Source organism: Macaca nemestrina, chromosome 4, assembly GCF_043159975.1.
Source record: "Macaca nemestrina isolate mMacNem1 chromosome 4, mMacNem.hap1, whole genome shotgun sequence".
Lineage (NCBI taxonomy): Eukaryota > Metazoa > Chordata > Mammalia > Primates > Cercopithecidae > Macaca > Macaca nemestrina.
Window position 1 is genome coordinate 51,294,689 of NC_092128.1, and position 19,808 is coordinate 51,314,496.

Consider the following 19,808-nt stretch of genomic DNA (forward strand, 5'->3'; position numbering starts at 1 on the left):
ACTTCTGCATCTCTTTTAACATTTATGTTGCTCTTACAGTTGTATTAAAAAGGTCTCTTTGGACAGGGATTAATGTCGTCTTTGTTTTTGCATCTCACTTGGCACCCAGCACGGTGGACCTGGAAGGTGCTCAATAAATAAGGGACTAAAATTTATTGTGCTTCAAGTCCAGAACAGAAGTTAGTAGATATTTTTATCATTGTATTGAATGACTATGGTATAGCTAACCCTTTGTTAATTATAATCATGTACTGCATAATAACATTTCGGTCAAGGATGGACCACACATACAATGGTGGTCCCATAAGATACTGTATTTTAACTGTAGCTTTTCTACATTTTGATATGGTTGAATACACAAATCCATGCCGTTGTGTTACAATTGCCTGTGGTATTCAATACAGTAATATGCTGTACAGGTTTGTACCTTAGGAGCAATAGGCTATGCTATACAGCCTGGGTGTGTAGTAAGCTATATCATCTAGGTTTGTGTAGGTACACTCTATGATGGTCACACAACAACAACATTGTCTAACAACACATTTCTCAGAACATATCCCCATCATTAAGTGACACATGACTATACCGTGATAGAACAGGATTATAGAACATAGGTCCTACCGAAAAGGAAGTGTCCTAGTTGGGGGTGGGGAGGAATGCCACCCTGAGAAAATGAATGGTGCTGACTGAACACTGTGGTTGGTTATTATGAATGATGCTTTTTATGCTTTAATATTTTTCTGCCTAATTCCTTAGTAATAGAGAAAGGTTAAAATTCCATTTTCCCTATTCATCACCATTTAAATGAAATGGAATTTTTAAATGTTGTCAATTTCTATATTTATGATAAATCTGTTTTGTGTTTTTTTGTTTTTTTGAGATGGAGTCTCGCTCTGTTGCCCAGGCTGGAGTGCAGTGGCACCATCTCGGCTCACTGCAAGCTCCGCCTCCTGGGTTCATGCCATTCTCCTGCCTCAGGCTCCCAAGTAGCTGGGACTACAGGTATCTGCCACCACACCAGGATAATTTTTTATATTTTTAGTAGAGACGGGGTTTCACCGTGTTAGCCAGAATGGTCTCGATCTCCTGACCTCATGATCTGCCTGCCTTGGCCTCCCAAAGTGCTGGGATTACAGGCATGAGCCACCACACGCAGCCATAAATCTGTTTTTTTAAGAAATAATCTTGGCCTTCACCCACTGAGAAGACATAGGGCCTATATTAGTTTTCTGTTGCTGCCATAACAAATGACCACAATTTGGTTGTTTAAAACAATATGTTTATTATTTTCCAGTTCTATGTGTCAAATACAGTCTCAGTGGACCAAAATCTCCATGTTGGTAGGGCTGCAATGTTTTCTGAAGGCTCTAAAGGAGAATCTGTTTCCAGCTCATTTGGGTTGTTGGCAGCATTCTGCTCCTTGCAGTCATAGGCTCAGGTTCCCCTTCTTTTGCTGGCTGTCATCTAAGGGCTATTCTTGGCCTCTAGAGCTACCCACATTCCTCGACTCATGGTCCCCTCTCTCCATCTTCAAAGCCACCACTAGGTTAAATCCTTCTCATGGCACAGCTCTCCCACTCAGTTACTTCTGTGCCTGCCTCTCCAACTTTTAAGAATTTGTGTGATTAGATTGGGCCCACCCAGATCATCCAATAGTCTCTCCATCTCAAGATCCTTCCCTTAATCACATCTGCAAAGTCCCTTTTGCCATGTGAGGTACCATCCCACAGATAACAGGGATGAGGATGTGGACATCTTTGGGGTCCATTATTCTGCCTCACACAGGGCCTTACTTATTTTATGTCCTTATTGTCCCTTACTGATTTAATGAATTGAATCTCTAGTTTACAGAGAAATTTGTAGAGAATACATAAAACTTTAAACTGTACCATTTCTATCAGATGTGATTTTTACTTGAACACAGGAGACAGTAATTACATGGAATAAATCATTGGTATCACAGTGAAGAAGCTAGGATTTAAGCTTGAGTTTTGAAAGCTGAGATTTGAAAGGTGCAAATGGTAAGCAGGGGAGGGCCTCCTAGCTGGGAGGGAAAAGATGGGTAAAGGCATAGAGATGGGAATGACTGTAGCAAGGTCGAGATCTGGCCTGTGACCATCTCTGCTCACATTCCCCCATCACCCTCTTTGCTCTTGTTATTCCTGTCCTCTCTCTCCCTGTCAAGTCCTCTCCAGGCTTTAAGGACACCTCTTTCATGACGCCTCCCTCAGTCTCCTCAATCAGATGAATCTTACCTTCTTCTCCCATAGTGCTTTGCTTGTAACTCTATCAATGCATAGGTCCTTACTGCATTTTGATTTGTTGCATTGGTTAATTTCTTTATTGTTTATCCCCAATTAGACTGTAAGTTCTTTAGGACAGGGACTTTTTTTTTTTCTATTTCTCTTTCTGTATATCATTTAGCCAGAAATAATAGACTTACTGAGGAATAAGGATTCATTCAGAACAAAGTTCACAATGGACTAAAATGTGAGGGTACCTGCACTGGGAAGCAAGGCTGCTAGGGCCAATATTTGCTCAGTAAATATTTGCTGAAGAGTATGAGGAGTGTGGCTCATTGGAAAGCAAAGAGTCGGCACTAGAAAGAGAAGCCGTTTTCAGAGGATGGGTTATGGAGGCTGCAGAAAGCCAGGCAGAGGGCATCATCACTTGGTATCATAAGAAACAATTGTGGGTTTTTGTGAAATAATGCAAGCAGTGCTGTGGGAAGATTGGTTAGCCCATGGTAGACAGAATGGACTAAGCAGAAGAAGAAGAGTTTGAGAGGTCAGTTTAGGAGACTGTTAGAGTAACAGGTATGGGGTGATGCCATCCTGGATGGAGGCAGTGGCAATGACAGTGAGAGGAAGCTGCTAAGTTGAGAAACACTTTGAAGTAAAACTTGAATATTGGGATAAAGGTAAGAGAAGGTGATGTCTCTATACCATGAGAAGAATTTTAAATCTAGTGGCAGAAACAGCAGAGCTGAAGATAAGAAATCAGTGTGGGAGGTGATGATCTTTTTGGGACGAGATGAATTAGAGATGACAGCTGGCCAGTCCATGAAAATGTCCCATGGATGACTGAGAATAGAGAAGCAGAGGACAGCCAGCTGCTGGATCCTGAGAGCTGGAGGGTGAGGGCCATCTGCATAGCAAAGCCATGAGAATGAGTTCACTGAAGGAGCCAGTCTTGAAATTGGAGCCATGCCTATCTGTGATGACAATTCAAGCCTGTGGACAGAGACTTGTGATTGGCAGGGCCGCTGTTAAGGGAATTCCTTTCACATGATTGGCTCTCTTGGAGCCATTCCTTGTTTAGAATTGTGCTGCAGATAGAGGCAACACTGGGAGACTGCTGGTGCCTTTGTCCTCACCTTCATTTGCTGGTTCTCTAATGGTTGCGCATGAAGGTCTAGTTGTTTTCTTCTTTGGTGGTTCACGTTTTGGATATTTGTTCTCTCAGTAAACATTTGGGGAGGAAATAATTTTCTTTTGTCCATATGATGTAATGTCTGATGCCTGAGTTTCTTAAAATAGCTTTTGTTCATGGACTGTGCCAAAAGAGGGCTAGGTCCTAATTGGAACAAGCTTTCCTCTCCTGGGAATTGGCTATGGGACGTTAAGAATTCCTATTCCTGGCTGGGCGCAGTGGCTCACGCCTGTAATCCCAACACTTTGGGAAGCTGAGGCGGGCAGATCATGAGGTCAGGAAATCGAGACCGGCCTGGCCAATATGGTAAAACCCAGTCTCTACTAAAAATACAAAAATTAGCCGGGTGTAGTGGCGGGCGCCTATAGTCCCAGCTACTCTGGAGGCTGAGGTGGGAGAATAGCTTGAACCCAAGAGGTGGAGGTTGCAGTGAACCGAGATCCTTCCACTGTACTCCAGCCTGGGCGACAGAGCGAGACTCCGTCTCAAAAGTAAAAACAAACAAACAAAAAAATAATTCCTATTCCTGTAGTATAACAATATGATACACAGAAAGAGGACTTCAGCTATGCTGTGGCAGGGCCGTTTAGGATTTTATTTTATATATTTATTTATTTTGAGATGAAGTCTTGCTCTGTCTGGAGTGCAATGGCATGATCTCGGCTCACTGCAACTCCCATCTCCCGAGTTCAAGTGATTCTTTTGTCTCAGCCTCCCAAGTAGCTGAGATTACAGGTGTGTGCCCCTACACCTGGCTAATTTTTTGTATTTTAAGTAGAGACGGGATTTCACCATGTTGGCCAGGCTGGTCTCAAACTCCTGACCTCAGGTGATCCACCCGCCTTGGCCTCCCAAAGTGTGGGATTACAGACGTGAGCCACTGCACACCCAGCCTTGGGACATTTTTAATAAGCCTGTGAGTGCAAAGTCTTCCTGTGAGTTGCAACTTGCCGTAGGTACCTTATTTAAAACTTTGGGATGGGAAAAAAAGAATCTTGAGAAGGGGTTAAAGTAACAATTCCAAACCACAGCTCATCTTTAAGTGAAGTAAAAATGGATACATGTAATTTGAGTTTTATTTTGTATACAAAATTATGATACTAATAAAAAGGACATAAGCTGAGAACAGAAGTTTCACTCTAGTTGCCCAGGCTGGAGTGCAATGGGGTGATCTCAGCTCGCCTCAACCTCCACCTCCCGGTTCAAGCGATTCTCCTGCCTCAGCCTCCCGAGTAGCCGGGATTACAGGCATGTGCCACCATGCCTGGCTAATTTTGTATTTTTAGTAGAGACGGGGTTTCTCCATGTTGGTGAGGCTGGTCTTGAACTCCTGACCTCAGGTGATCCGCCTGCCTTGGCCTCCCAAAGTGCTGAGATTACAGGCATGAGCAACCGCGCCCGGCTGCATTTCTTATATTTAGCATAGCATAGCCAATGGAAAGGGGGAAGAGAGACACGAGATGCAGAAGTAAAAATCACAGAATTTGATTCCTAATGGAGGGTGAAGAAAGAATCTGGAGAACAACTAATTTCTGACTTGGTTGACTCAGCAGGTGGTAGTGCCTTCACCCTGATAGAGACCATGGGAGGGACTGAGGGCTTCTGTTTTAGATCCATTGGTTCAGGATGCCTCTGGGACAGCCAAGCTGGAGATGTTCTTCAGGGAGCTGGATATTTGAGCCTAAATCTCAGGAAATAAGCAAAAAATTTAAGATGCCAAAGCAAGAAAGTTTGGGATGTCGAAAACCTCCATGTGATGTGATGGAGTGTCAGTCAAGAGAGGGCAAGGGAGGTAAAACAGAGAAGACCAGGTTCTCGGCCATGCTTTTGGAGTTTGGGATTAATCCATAGGCACTATTTTTTTCCACATACGTATTTTCTGAAGAAAACAAGAACATGCTATGTATTTGGCCCGGTGTACTGAGTAATGGCAGCTGTAGGGCTGCTTCTGGCGGGTTGACTCGGGTGACCATTAACTCAGTTGACCTGGCTCCTCCTCCCTTCCAGTTGCTCTGCAGAGTCAGGCCAGTGCTCATGTCGGCCTCACATGATTGGACGTCAGTGCAATGAAGTGGAACCTGGTTACTACTTTGCCACCCTGGATCACTACCTCTATGAAGCAGAGGAAGCCAACTTGGGGCCCGTGAGTAGGGGAGTGCGTGGCAGGTCGGTAAAGCAGTGTTTTGGGGTGTAGTGGAACATACATGCTTTGTAAAGAGTCCATTTCAGAAGCATTTTTATAGCTTTGTCAGTGAGCACAAAATAAGGATCAGGACCGTGCCTTCGTGAGAACAGTCATATTTAAAGCTAAGTAAATCTATAACTCACAAATTGGCTTTGGAGCAGTCACTGAAAAGGCTTTTGGTTGGTTGAAGAAATTTGTCTTTCCAAGAAACTTTTCTTCTCCCTACTTATGCTCCAAAGTTATCAACCTAACATGGTAAATACTGAGGCAAGGATATTGTTTAATCTATTCATCCCCAAATTTAATGACTTTAAATGTATGCCTGGTTCATGAGTTGGGGTGGGCTGAAACAGCTGGAGGCTGGCTGGGCATTTCTCTCCATACGACCTTTCTTTCTTTCTTTCTTTTGAGATGGAGTTTTGCTCTTGTTGCCCAGGCTGGAGTGCAGTGGCGCCATCTTGACTCACTACAACCTCCGCCTCTTGGGTTCAAGCGATTCTCCTGCCTCAGCTTCCCGAGTAGCTGGGATTACAGGCATGCACCACCACGCCCGGCTAATTTTGTATTTTTAGTAGAGACAGGGTTTCACCATGTTGGTCAGGCTGGTCTCGAACTCCCGACCTCAGGTGATCTGCCCACTTTGGCCTCCCAAAGTGCTGGGATTACAGGCGTGAGCCACCATGCCTGGCGATAGTGAGATTTCTTAGATGGCTTCTGGCTTCCAAAAAGAAGAAACAAGCTGTCAGGTCTCTTAAAGCTTGGACTCAGAAGTCCTAGAAAGTTCCTCATGTTCTGTTGGTCACAAGTCACAAGGACAGCCCAGATTCATGGAAAGGATAACATAGTTTGTACCTCTTGCTGGGTAAGGCCACACATGGATACATACAGGGAATGAAAGAGTTGATCACAGCCATTTTTGGATATGACTAACAACAGGTATTAAAAAAATAACCCTGTAAACAGTTAATCAGAATTAACTCATCAGTTGTGAACATTCATTATCATATCAAGTTTCTTTACTTGAAAATGGAGCCTAAAACTAATGCCAATATGAGAGACAAAAATTCACTAGATATTGGATTAACCTTGTGGAGAATCTGGGAAACACCTTATGATTCCTAGACTTGCTTATAATGGCAGGTGTGATGTTCTCTTTTTTCCTTTATGCTTATTCTCCTGGTCGTATCAAATAAGGTATATCCCAAGCCTTTGAGTGCCATCTCCAGTGTCCCAAGACTACTCCAACCACAAAACTAAAAAGGAACCAGTTTCCTGTTTGGATATCAAAAACTTTTTACAATCTATTAGGGGAGATTTGACTATAAAAAATAGACATAAGGTAGCAACCGTTTTTGAATCTTTGGGTGACTTCGGGTTTCTTTGACTATTGAAAGTTATTGAATTCCATTTCAAATAAAGAATAACCATTTTTTGCCATGTCCTCAGGGGGTTAGCATAGTGGAGCGGCAGTACATCCAGGACCGGATTCCCTCCTGGACTGGAGCCGGCTTCGTCCGAGTGCCTGAAGGGGCTTATTTGGAGTTTTTCATTGACGACATACCATATTCCATGGAGTATGACATCCTAATTCGCTATGAGCCACAGGTAAAGAAATCACTCAGTGGACTGGTGGAGGAGGGAGGGGAGAAATCAGTAGAAAAATAGTACTTCTAATGGGTATTATATATAGTTGTGAAATATGGAGGTTGCATCAGAACAGGTGAGATTCTGACAGTCTCACCTCCTCCATGGAAGTTAAAATGTACCTTTCTTTTTTATTATTATTATTATTATTATTATTGAGTCTCACTGTGTTGCCCAGCCTGGAGTGCAGTGGTGCAATCTCGGCTCACTGCAGTCTCCGCCTCCCAGGTTCAAGCAATTCTCCGCCTCAGCCTCCTGAGTAGCTGGGATTACAGGCATGTGCCACCATGCCCGGCTAATTTTTGTATTTTTAATAGAGATGGGGTTTCGCCATGTTGGCCAGGCTGATCTTGAACTCCTGACCTCAGGTGATTCGCCTGCCTCAGCCTCCCAAAGTGCTGGGATTACAGGCGTGAGCTACCACACCCAGCCAAAATGTACCATTTTCTTGAATCCAGTTTCTCAAACATAGTGATCTTTTGTGAGGCACTCAACCTTGCTGAGGACTGAGGTGGTGATGAGGATGTATGAGATCCTCTCCTTCCCTCACAGCCTGGCTGTCCAGTGACAGACTGAAGCCCCGAATTGTAATGAAAGACTAAAGGTGACGGTGCAACAGCAGAGAGATGCATGGTCCTAGAAGATGGGCATGCACCAGCCAGCCTGAGCCAGGGCTACCAAAATGTTTTCCTAGAGAATCAGAGCGAGGCCTTAAAGTGTGAATGGAATTGTGGAAAGCTGGCACAAAAGTAAGAAATAGTGTGAGTGGAAAAGAGAAGGGAGGGTTTTGTTTTTATTGAGAATCATTCCACATAGCTTGATGAGAGATATGGTTGGAGATGCTGTTGGCAAAAATACTTGGATTAGTAAAGGAATTTGGACTATAATATTCACAGGAAGCTATTGAAGCATTTCAAGCAGGGGATTGTCATTATCTGAGATGCTTTAAAGTGGACTGAAACGGACATTGGGAAGAGGCAGAGAACAGTTGAGAGGTGTTTCAGCATCCAGGGTAGAAGGGATTTAGGCTGGAACCAGGGGAGTAGCAGACGTAGTAGTAAAGAGGAAAGGGAAAGGCAACTGTTTGTTTTCCATTTCAACTTGGCAATTGATTGATTTGGAGAGGTCTTTTTATAAACAGGCAGTGGTGGACTAACCATCTTTTCATTGTTTGTTTCTTATTCTAGCTACCCGACCACTGGGAAAAAGCTGTCATCACAGTGCAGCGACCTGGAAAGATTCCACCCAGCAGCCGATGTGGTAATACCATCCCTGATGATGACAACCAGGTGGTGTCATTATCACCAGGCTCAAGGTCAGTGTGACAGTGGTTTGGCAGCTCAACAGACTTCATATGCAAATTAGTATTTTTCTAATATTTTGTGAGTTTTCAAGTCACCATTTCAGAGCCAGACGTTGACTGCTGACTTTTTTCCTTTGGAATTATTGATGCAGAGCTTTGTTCTTAATTTTTTTTTTTTTTTTTTTTTTTGAGACAGAGTCTCGCTCTGTCGCCCAGGCTGGAGTGCAGTGGCCGGATCTCAGCTCACTGCAAGCTCCGCCTCCCGGGTTCGGGCCATTCTCCTGTCTCAGCCTCCTGAGTAGCTGGGACTACAGGCGCCCGCCACCTTGCCCGGCTAGTTTTTTGTATTTTTTAGTAGAGACGGGGTGTCACCGTGTTAGCCAGGATGGTCTCGATCTCCTGACCTAGTGATCCACCCGTCTTGGCCTCCCAAAGTGCTGGGATTACAGGCTTGAGCCACCGCGCCCGGCCTGTTCTTAATTTTTATTTTTTGGATGCATGAAGGTTGACTTTCGTTGTTGTCTTTCTTTTTTGTTCGGGGGCAGATATGTCGTCCTTCCTCGGCCGGTGTGCTTTGAGAAGGGAACGAACTACACGGTGAGGTTGGAGCTGCCTCAGTACACTTCCTCTGATAGCGACGTGGAGAGCCCCTACACGCTGATCGATTCTGTAAGTGTGAGATCGCTTCTGGCATATGCAGGAAAGCCTGGGCGGAAAGTGCCCAGCTGCTCCCAGGGTGTTGTGTTGAGGCGTAATGCTGAGGCCAGCGCTTAAGCAGAATCATTCTTTCTTGCCTCTGAGGTCACTTTGCTTATACTCCACCCCGTGGAAAGGATTTATTCCTTCTAAAAATATAAAATGTCTTTTAAAAAAAATAGTATTTCACTGGGCCTAGTGACTCACACCTGTAATCCCAACACTTTGTGATGCTGAGACAGGAGGATCGTTTGAGGCCAGGAGTTCAAGACCAGCCTCGGCAACAAAGCAAGACCCCATCTCTAAAATAAAAATAGCATTTCAAAAGCCATCAAGCTGTGTAAAATATATCTAAAATTTCCTGCCAAGAGTATTTAGGAATAGGGAGGTTTATGCTTTATTTAATGAGTCTAATGATTTCTGTTCAAGGGTCAAAGAAGCATTTGGGTTTTTTCCACGTTTGCTTGCTTAAACCCATGCCATGGGGCACCACTGTAAGGATGTTTGGCTGTTCTCATTTCTTCACAGCTTGTTCTCATGCCATACTGTAAATCACTGGACATCTTCACCGTGGGAGGTTCAGGAGATGGGGTGGTCACCAACAGTGCCTGGGAAACCTTTCAGAGATACCGATGTCTAGAGAACAGCAGAAGCGTTGTGAAAACGCCGATGACAGATGTTTGCAGAAACATCATCTTTAGCATTTCTGCCCTGTTACACCAGACAGGCCTGGGTAGGTATTGCTTGGCAGCTGCAGCAGCTGCTGTTTCTGGCTCTGAGTATACCTGGCACACGAAGTGCAGTGGAGTGCCCGCCCCGTAGCCCTGTGTTAGGCAGCACAAGGGAAATAGTATCTTAGTTACTGTGTGTCTTTATCTTTTTAAGTAATATTTTAGCGATAGAGCACCACTGAAGATGGAATCGATATTCAAGAAATATGCAAATAACAGGTGATCAGGGGAAAAGTCCATGAGGATAAAGCATTTCCATAAGCAGGGTAGTGAGTGGGGAATGGAATCAGAGAAGCATCAAATGACTGAAATGTGTGTTTTTCTCTTTGAAAGGTCAGACCATCCTCTGAAGGTCACTGGGCTTTGGTCTAATGTCCTGTGATATTTGAGCTTTGAAGGCAAGGGGAGAAAACGTTAATGACCTCCTGCCTAGAAAAACTGCTTTGATCTGCCAACTCTGCCTCCCTTTTCTTCCCTTCCGCTCATCATAGGGATGATACTGTTTTAAACCAGAACTCTGAATAAACCAAAGTAGTAAAGGAGAAAGGATCAGGGAGAGCCTGTTGATATACTGCTCCGTTTCATGGGTTCTGACCTCTCTTTACCCACAGCGTGTGAATGCGACCCTCAGGGTTCATTGAGTTCTGTGTGTGATCCCAACGGAGGCCAGTGCCAGTGCCGGCCCAACGTGGTTGGAAGAACCTGCAACAGATGTGCACCTGGAACTTTTGGCTTTGGCCCCAGTGGATGCAAACGTAGGTTCCTCAAAAGCATTGTTATGCATTCATTCAGATTAACTCAGCCATTGTGGCAGGGTTCCATGGCTGCAGAGCCGATGCCTCCCTCCTGAAGTTGATCACACCAACCCATGAGCATTCTGAATTGGGAACAGGGTGCTTATAAAAGGGGGATGTTTCCATTGAATGAGTTTCTCAAGGCAGTTCCTTGTTTGCCTGTTTCTTTAGCTTGTGAGTGCCATCTGCAAGGATCTGTCAATGCCTTCTGCAATCCTGTCACTGGCCAGTGCCACTGTTTCCAGGGAGTGTATGCTCGGCAGTGTGATCGGTGCTTACCTGGGCACTGGGGATTTCCAAGTTGCCAGCCCTGCCAGTGCAATGGCCATGCCGATGACTGCGACCCAGTGACGGGGGAGTGCTTGAACTGCCAGGACTACACCATGGGTCATAACTGTGAGAGGTATGCAGACGCTGAAAGTAAGGAGAATGCAATGATCTCTGGCTGAGCAGACAGCATCTTAGACCAGCCACAGAATTCATCTCCACCAGGTTTCAGCTCACTCATTCACTTCTAACCACCTCATTATTTTTTAGGATCTTGTTTATTTATCTACTATGTATTGAGTTTACATCCTCTATGTGCCAGGCACCGTTCTGGTGCTGGAGATACCGCAGAGAACAAAACTGACACAAATCTGTCCTCTTGGAGAGTCACCCTAGAGCTTACCATAGGGCTGTATAGAAATTGTCTGTCTCAGCAGATTCTGACCGAGGATGAGAGTTGTGAAATGCTCCTGCCTAATTTAGGCGAAAGGAGAAACTAATCCAAATGGGATTAGTCATTTTAAATAGCTTTGTTTTTCAGAACACTTTATGCAACCACAGTTTCCGGGAGACTCTATAAAACATGCCTAAGTAGATCTGTTCTCCAGTTAGCAAATGTCAGTTGAATAATCTTTATGGATGTGCTAGATATATAGTAAGAAAACGAGAGAGAATGTGCCTCCATAACATTAATAGGATAGCTCAATAGATAAAAAATAGTCCATAAGAAAAAATTACCTGCTGACTTATACTTATCATTACTAATTAAGAAATGCAGACAGTACTGTTAGAAATGGCTTTTTGGGGGTAATAGTCCGCACCTTTTCACTGTGATAAATTTTCTCTCTTCCAACATCCATTCGCCCTATAGAAGATATTTGTTTTTAAAAGTTACTCGTGAAACACTGCAGCAAGTGCTTCAGTCAGTGGTGAAGTTACTCATGAGATGGAAGAGAAATTGTTAGTGAAACACTGAGTATGTGATTAACTTTTGGCATGAAGATGTTCATGGAGGCAAACATGTGGCTCTCGGCTCAATGCTAGAACGGTATTCAAGAACAAAAATTATCCCTTCCAACCTTAAAATTGTGTTGTAAAAAGATAGCAAGGACACAGTTATACAAGAGTGAAAGGAGGAAATTAATATACTGGGGTCATCTTTTTCTTTTCTGCCCTGTTTTCCATTATTGTGTTTTCAAAGAGAGCTGGAGAATACGAGAGAAAGACAGGAGAAAACCAGATTAACCGGGAGCAGAGAGAGGAGGGGTAACAGAGGTAAACAGCAAAGGGGGCTGCCACAATGCTGATTCACAATCAGCGTTCACACTGTGGAATGCATTTGAACAAACATCATGTCAGAATGGCATAGTTGATCTGTGACCAGCTTTGGATTTTATTTGTAAAGGGTTTTGAGAATAAGAAAGGGTGTGGGAGAAGGAAGATTTTTAATTTTAGGTTTGGGTGGCAAACACTTGATTTTAAGTATTTGGAATTTTACTATCTAGTTTGAGCCAGTTTCTCATCATTCTTTTTTCTCATTCCAAGATAACCACAGTTTCAATCCTGTGAATTTATAAAGAAACTCTACACTTAGATTGTTCCCAAGGGGAGGCAAGAAATGAACAATTTCTATCATGATGTATTTGGATTGCCTCCAAAAGACTTGAGAAACAAATTGAATTGGAAATCCTTGGACCTCAGTTCCTGGCCCAATTCTGCTTCTATCTTGCTTTCTAACCTTGGGTGAATTAGGATATCCAGCTTTAAAACATTTTTTTTGAGACAGAGTTTCACTCTTGTTGCCCAGGCTGGAGTTCAATGGCACAATCTTGACTCACCACAACCTCCGCCTCCCAGGTTCAAGCAATTCTTCTGCCTCAGCCTCCCAAGTAGCTGGGACTACAGGCTTTTTGTTGTTGTTTGTTTTAAGATGGAATCTCATTCTGTCACTCAGGCTGGAGTGCAATGGTGCAATTTCAGCTCACTGCAACCTCCATCTCCCGGGTTCAAGCGATTCTCCTGCCTCAGCCTCCCGAGTAGCTGGGATTACAGGCACGTGCCACTATGCCTGGCTAATTTTTTGTATTTTTAAGAGAGATAGGGTTTCACCATGTTGGCCAGGCTGGTCTCGAACTCCCAATCTCAGGTGATCCACCCACCTCAGCCTCCCAAAGTGCTGGGATGAGCCATTTTACAGGGGTAAGCCACTGCACCTGGCCGGAATATCCAGCTTTTCATAAGTAGAATAGCTAGGTTGGATTAGATTGTCTCCAAAGTTCCTTCAAGATGTTATGTTGAAGGAAATTAAAAAGTAACCTAATTACCATTCATCTTGACAAGCAGGCTAACATAGTAAAAGAATGTATTGCTAAAAGGACACCGAGTTCAACTTCTAGCTCATTATTTAACTAGTTGTATAAACTTTGAGGATCCTTTGACCTCCATGTATTTGTTATCTTTAAAGAGTGGGATGGACGTGTTGGATGTGGGAACTAATAAGTAACATGCCCCATCCCTGCCTGAGTTTGGAACCACCTGAGAGACAAACACAGGGGCTACACAGCTGGACAGCACCCCTGTCACCCCCTCAGCTCCAGTACTGGGAAAAGCTGGGTTGTAGGACATGGCTTTAGACCTGTGGCCACCGTGGGCTTGCCAACACATCACCCCTCCCAGGCATAGGCAGAGGCCGACAGGTATAAGCCACCCCTAGGAGGACAGACCCCGTAACACAAGGAGGGAGCAGAACTGAATGGTCAGGACAGGCAGACAGCTGATGGAACAATCAAGTGCACATGGGGAGAGGTGGCTCATCCTCTGGGGAACAGTGAGTGAGGGGCCAGGTGAGGCCATGGGTGTCACTCAAACGCAGTGGTCCTGCAAGTAGGATCCCTGGATCAGCAGCATCAGTATCATGGGGACCTACTGAATCAGAAAGTCGGTGGGAGGAGCCCAGTCATCTGTTTCAGGTGATTCTGATTGAAGCTAAAGTTTGAGAACCATGGTTCCCATAGTAAATCTTCCACATGAAAACATAAAGAGAGGTGGGCAGATCACCTGAGGTCAGGAGTTTGAGACCAGCTTGACCAACATGGTAAAACCCCGTCTCTACTAAAAATACAAAAATTAGGCTGGGTGTGGTGGCTCACTCCTGTAATTCCAGCACTTTGGGAGGCTGAGGCAGGTAGATCACCTGAGATCAGGAGTTCAAGACCAGCCTGGCCAACATGGTGAAACCCTGTCTCTACTAAAAATACAAAAATTAGCCAGGTATGGTGGCGGGTGCCTGTAATCCCAGCTACTCGGGAGGCTGAGGCAGGAGAATCGCTTGAACCGGGAGGTGGAGGTTGCACTGTGCTGAGATCGTGCCACTGCACTCCAGCCTGGCAACAGAGCGAGATTCCATCTAAAAAACAAAAAAAATTTAGCCGGGTGTGGTGGCATGTGCCTGTAGTCCCAGCTACTTGGGAGGCTGAGGCAGGAGAATCACTTGAACCCGGAAAACAGGTTGCATTGAGCTGATATAGCGCCACTCCAGCCTGTGTGACAGAGCAAGACTTTGACTCAAAAAAAGAAAAAGAAAAAGTGAGTGGAGAAGAGTGTGCCCAAACAGGACAGTTTTCAAGACTTTCCTTGGAACAGGTTTCTTAGAACTGTGGGATCATGGCCTGCTCTCTTCTGTGACTGATGCAGGTGCTTGGCTGGTTACTATGGCGACCCCATCATTGGGTCAGGAGATCACTGCCGCCCTTGCCCTTGCCCCGATGGTCCCGACAGTGGACGCCAGTTTGCCAGGAGCTGCTACCAAGATCCTGTTACTTTACAGCTTGCCTGTGTTTGTGATCCTGGATACATTGGTAAGTCGTGTGCAGACTTTGGGAAGCAAAGAGGGAGGAAAAGATGTCTTTATGAGTTTATTGTTAATGAGAAAAAAAGATGCAAAGTGAACCAATTAAGTCCACTTTTATAATCTTTAATTTAAAATTAAAGTTAGAAGAGATGCTCTTTTCCTATTTGACACATAGGGTAGAGTCAATTCATGAGCCTCTGATAAGAATGTTATAACACAAAGCAGGAGAGCAAGCTCGTGAAAATCTGGAAACCCTGTGGAATACTTTTCTGTTATTAAACATTAGAAAGATTAACTTACATTTTACTACTGCCTTTCTTTATCCAACTCCTAGCAAAAGTATCTCAAAGCTGTGTGACCAAATAGTGGTCAGAAGAAAGAAAAGAATATCATCCAGGGAATCACCAGATGGCTGAATATATTCTTCACTGTTATGATACTCACATTATCTACCAAGATTCAATGACTCTAGCTGGGTTGTAAAAAACTCCCTTTTATTTCATCCTTGAAGCCACTGTTACAAATACTACTTATGCTTATATGTAGCTCAGTAAATGTTTTTTGCATATACTTTCAGCATTTCTTAGGGAAATTGGTCATCATTAAAGATCTCATTTTTCAGGTTGCTCACAGAGGAGTGGTAACTTTTCAGTCTCTGTAATTCTTGAATTAGGCCATATGTGGTGGCTCATGCCTGTAGTTGCAGCACTTTGGGAGGCTGAGGCAGGCGGATTGCTTGAGCCCAGGAGTTACAGACCAGCGTGGGCAAGATGGTAAGACACCATCTCTCCAAAAAAAAAAAAAAAAAAATTTACAAAATTAGTCAGGTGTAGTGCTGCAAACCTGTAGTCCCAGCTGCTGGGAAAGCTGAGGCGGGAGAATTCCTAGAACCCAGGAATTCAAGGCTGCAGTGAGCTATTATCATGTCACTGCATTCCAGCCTGGGTGATAAAGAAAGGCCCCATCTCTTAAAAAAATGTAATCCTTGGATTAGGATTTTAACATGAAGCTACACTTCACATTGTTTGTTAGTTTGCTTCCACCCTGTGTGCTCAGAAGCTAAAGTCCCATGTGCTAGGACCCTTCTCATAACTGTCCATACCCGCTGTGGCCTCTGAGGCAGCTGCAGCACTGTTAGAGGCTACAAAATATTAGATTGGCGCAAAAGTGACTGTGGTCTTTGCCACTGAAAGTAATACTGCCTCCCCCTCACAATTCAAGCCTATTCTTTCCCCTTCGGATGCGATCACCCTGGGCTCTGTAAATCGCGCAGTGGAGATGAAGCACTGCCACAGTCAGCTGTCTCTAGGCATGAGTGTCTGTGCACTGGGGAGCTTTTGGTCAATAAGCTAAACATCTTGTGCTTGGTTTTATTGGGTGACAGGTTCCAGATGTGACGACTGTGCCTCAGGATTCTTTGGCAATCCATCGGAAGTTGGGGGGTTGTGTCAGCCTTGCCAGTGTCACAACAACATTGACACGACAGACCCAGAAGCCTGTGACAAGGAGACCGGGAGGTGCCTCAAGTGCCTGTACCACACCGAAGGGGAACACTGTCAGTTCTGCCGGTTTGGATACTATGGTGACGCCCTCCGGCAGGACTGTCGAAGTAAGATGCACATTTATTCTGCCTGCTCCTTACAATGACTCCCACCTTTTATTATTATTATTATTACCAGCAGATTTTATTCTTCCTGTATTTATTTCACGTGGGAAAACATTTGTTCAGAGAGGTAAAATTTCACTTTCAACTAAGGAAAGATGAGACCAAATTTTTTTTCTCTTTCACTTTTTCTTTTCTTTCCATTTTTTCTTTTTTTTTTTTTGAGACAGAGTCTCACTGTGTCGCCCAGGCTGGAGTGCAACGGCATGATCTCAGCTTACTACAACCTCTGCCTCTCAAGTAGCTGGGATTACAGGCACCTGCCGCCATGCCCAGCTAATTTTTGTATTTTTAATAGAGACGAGGTTTCACCATGTTGGTCATGTTGGACTCAAACTCCTGACCTCAGGTGATCTACCCACCTCAGCCTTCCAAAGTGCTGGGATTACAGGCGTGAGGCATTGCGCCAGGCCATGTTTATTTTTTTCTTTATATCCACACTTTCTAGCAGGACTGAGGTCTCAAGATGTGACTTGGTGCCTGGGAGAGATAACAGGAAAGAAAAACCATGTAGCTGTCCCCATGATAAATGGCATCCAGTAGAGGGTACTGATGGTATGCTTTGCCCATGAACTTGCTGGTTGGATGGACTTTGAAATCCTAAATACCCACTGTGGTCCCACCTTTTCTAGTTGCATTGATGGAATAGAGCCTTCCAGCTTAAGGAAGAGAAAGAAGTAGCATCTCTAACATTTCTCTTTTGGAACTCTTTGTTTCTCTCTTATCAAGAGATCAACTAGCATTTCCTCCTGCTGCAGCTGCACAGCCCCCAGGCTCCTGGCTTTGTTTATACAAACATGTGTGGAATGCTAGCGACCAGCAGGACTGGATTCCTTAAAGCCTTAGTAGCTTAAAGGGCTTTTACCTGCTATGTCCGACACGTTTATTACTGCTGTTCCCTGCCAAGAGTTTGAAATTATTAGATATCTCAATTCCCACTGGCATTTTTTTTTTATTATTTCCAGTTAAACCTTCAATTTTAAAATGACTCACCAGCATCTTGTCAAATCTGTGTATTTTGAACATACTTTTAGGTGAAATGTATCATTGTGTGTATCTGGGAAATGTCAGAACTGTGTAAGATATCATGAGAACTTCTAAACAACAATAATTTTAGCTTTCTTTTTGAATCACCTCCATTTCTTTCCTTCTTTGCATTTCAAGGTCAGGATCTGAAGTGGGAACATCTTAGAGTTTAGATGTGGCTAACGTCTCTGCATGCCTGTGTATTTGGGAGTGTGACAATAAGTAAATGTGATATTCTTTTTCAGAGTGTGTCTGTAATTACCTGGGCACCGTGGAAGAGCACTGTAACGGCTCTGACTGCCAGTGCGACAAAGCCACTGGTCAGTGCTTGTGTCTTCCTAATGTGATCGGGCAGAACTGTGACCGCTGTGCACCTAATACCTGGCAGCTGGCCAGTGGCACTGGCTGTGACCCATGCAACTGCAACGCTGCTCATTCCTTCGGGCCATCTTGCAATGAGGTGAGGGACTGCTGCTGGGGATGATGCCTTTAGGAGCCCAGGGGTCAGCTTATGGTGACTTTGCCCCAGTTACAGCGAGGCCCCAGGGCACATGGCTTGGCAAACACAGCGTGGCCTGGATCTCAGCCCTCATTTGTACCCCTTGGCTGGGTCTACATAACTGTGCACAGACTCCCCATCAGACACACCCATAGCATTTCAATAGAGGGTCCCAGCTGCAGATGCAGACTCACATAAGAATAGACAAGGGTGTGCTATTTCTCTTCTTCTCTTCAGTAGCTGGCCGCTGAAGCAGACTTTTTTCTTAGCTTCTCAACTTGAAAGGAACCAATTAGCCATACCCAGCATTGTAAAAAGTGCTGTTGTTTCCTGACACATACTAAGGAGGACATACTCCCTAAGTCAGGCGAGTCAAAGGTGGCCCAGGATTGTGGCTGATCTGTGAGGATAAAAGTGAGGGAACAGGTAAATAAACAATAATATGCCACAGACCTTTCCAAGCCCCGCTGCAAAAGAGCACTTAGATGCTGGCATGGGGCTCTCGACACCTACGATCGAAGCAGAAGTCCCTTTTCCTAGTCAATGGAGACCTTCTCCGGTGAACAGTTCATTCCTACTTCTAACTGGCAGCTAGAAAAAAAAGATGACAACTGGCTTCTGGCCTGAAGCCTGCTTGACTAAGGTCTGTGTTCTGGCCACAGTTCACAGGGCAGTGCCAGTGCATGCCTGGGTTTGGAGGCCGCACCTGCAGCGAGTGCCAGGAACTCTTCTGGGGAGACCCTGACGTGGAGTGCCGAGGTGAGGTGCGGGCGTTCTCGCGTTGACTTCATCAGAGAGTGGAGGGAACAGGGTTTCTGCAAGAGCCTTCTGTAAATTATAAAACACAGTACAAATTAATGTGTCGATAAGAACCTGTATTTAATTGCAAAAATAAATTAACACTGATTGTTTAAAAAACAATCTAACAAATCTAGCCCTGCCCATAAGTATAGGTAATCAAGAGTGGATGTGCATACTCTCCCGGCCCCATACCCTGGGATAAAGTTTGTTTCTGTGTGTCTGTAAGCAAGCACACACACACGCACACACACACACACCATAAATACACAGCTGCTTTTTAGAATACTTTTAACCAAAGTGGGACCATATGAACCATGTTTGGCAAAGTGACTTTTTACCCCCTCTGAACAGTATTTTGTGGCCAACTTCCTTGATGGCACAAGAGGTAAATGGTTATCCTAGTAAGATCACTGAAGGCCGGCCGTGGTGGCTCAAGCCTGTAATCCCAGCACTTTGGGAGACCGAGATGGGCGGATCACGGGGTCAGGAGATTGATACCATCCTGGCTAACATGGTGAAACCCCGTCTCTACTAAAAATACAAAAAAACTAGCCGGGCGAGGTGGCGGGTGCCTGTAGTCCCAGCTACTCGGGAGGCTGAGGCAGGAGAATGGCGGGAACCCGGGAGGTGGAGCTTGCAGTGAGCTGAGATCCGGCCACTGCACTCCAGTCTGGGCGACAGAGCGAGACTCCGTCTCAAAAAAAAAAAAAAAAAAAAAAGATCACTGGATTCATTGGATCAACTAGACTTTGCTGACAGTTTAAGCTCTTGGCGTATGTGCGTAAGATAACATCCCCACTAGTGAAGACTGGAGGGCAATGTCATAGAGACTTCGTGCACAACAAAGGTATGTACGGTAGGGGCTCCAAGTCAGTTACATGTGAATAAAGCCCAGATTTTCATCTAGGCTTATGTTA

The 19,808-nt window shown here is 44.6% G+C and overlaps 1 protein-coding gene across 1 annotated transcript in view; it reads left to right on the forward strand.

Annotated features, from left to right (window-relative positions):
• LOC105475300 (laminin subunit beta 1) overlaps positions 1 to 19,808 on the forward strand; it is an 87,414-nt gene that overhangs the window by 40,115 nt on the left and 27,491 nt on the right. The window contains exons 14-24 of the mRNA XM_011730423.3: positions 5,440 to 5,575; positions 7,064 to 7,222; positions 8,449 to 8,576; positions 9,110 to 9,233; positions 9,789 to 9,993; positions 10,603 to 10,746; positions 10,957 to 11,188; positions 14,746 to 14,909; positions 16,287 to 16,511; positions 17,837 to 18,051; positions 18,753 to 18,849. Coding sequence (XP_011728725.1) covers positions 5,440 to 5,575; positions 7,064 to 7,222; positions 8,449 to 8,576; positions 9,110 to 9,233; positions 9,789 to 9,993; positions 10,603 to 10,746; positions 10,957 to 11,188; positions 14,746 to 14,909; positions 16,287 to 16,511; positions 17,837 to 18,051; positions 18,753 to 18,849 — 1,829 coding nt within the window. The remainder of the gene's footprint in view (positions 1 to 5,439; positions 5,576 to 7,063; positions 7,223 to 8,448; positions 8,577 to 9,109; positions 9,234 to 9,788; positions 9,994 to 10,602; positions 10,747 to 10,956; positions 11,189 to 14,745; positions 14,910 to 16,286; positions 16,512 to 17,836; positions 18,052 to 18,752; positions 18,850 to 19,808) is intronic.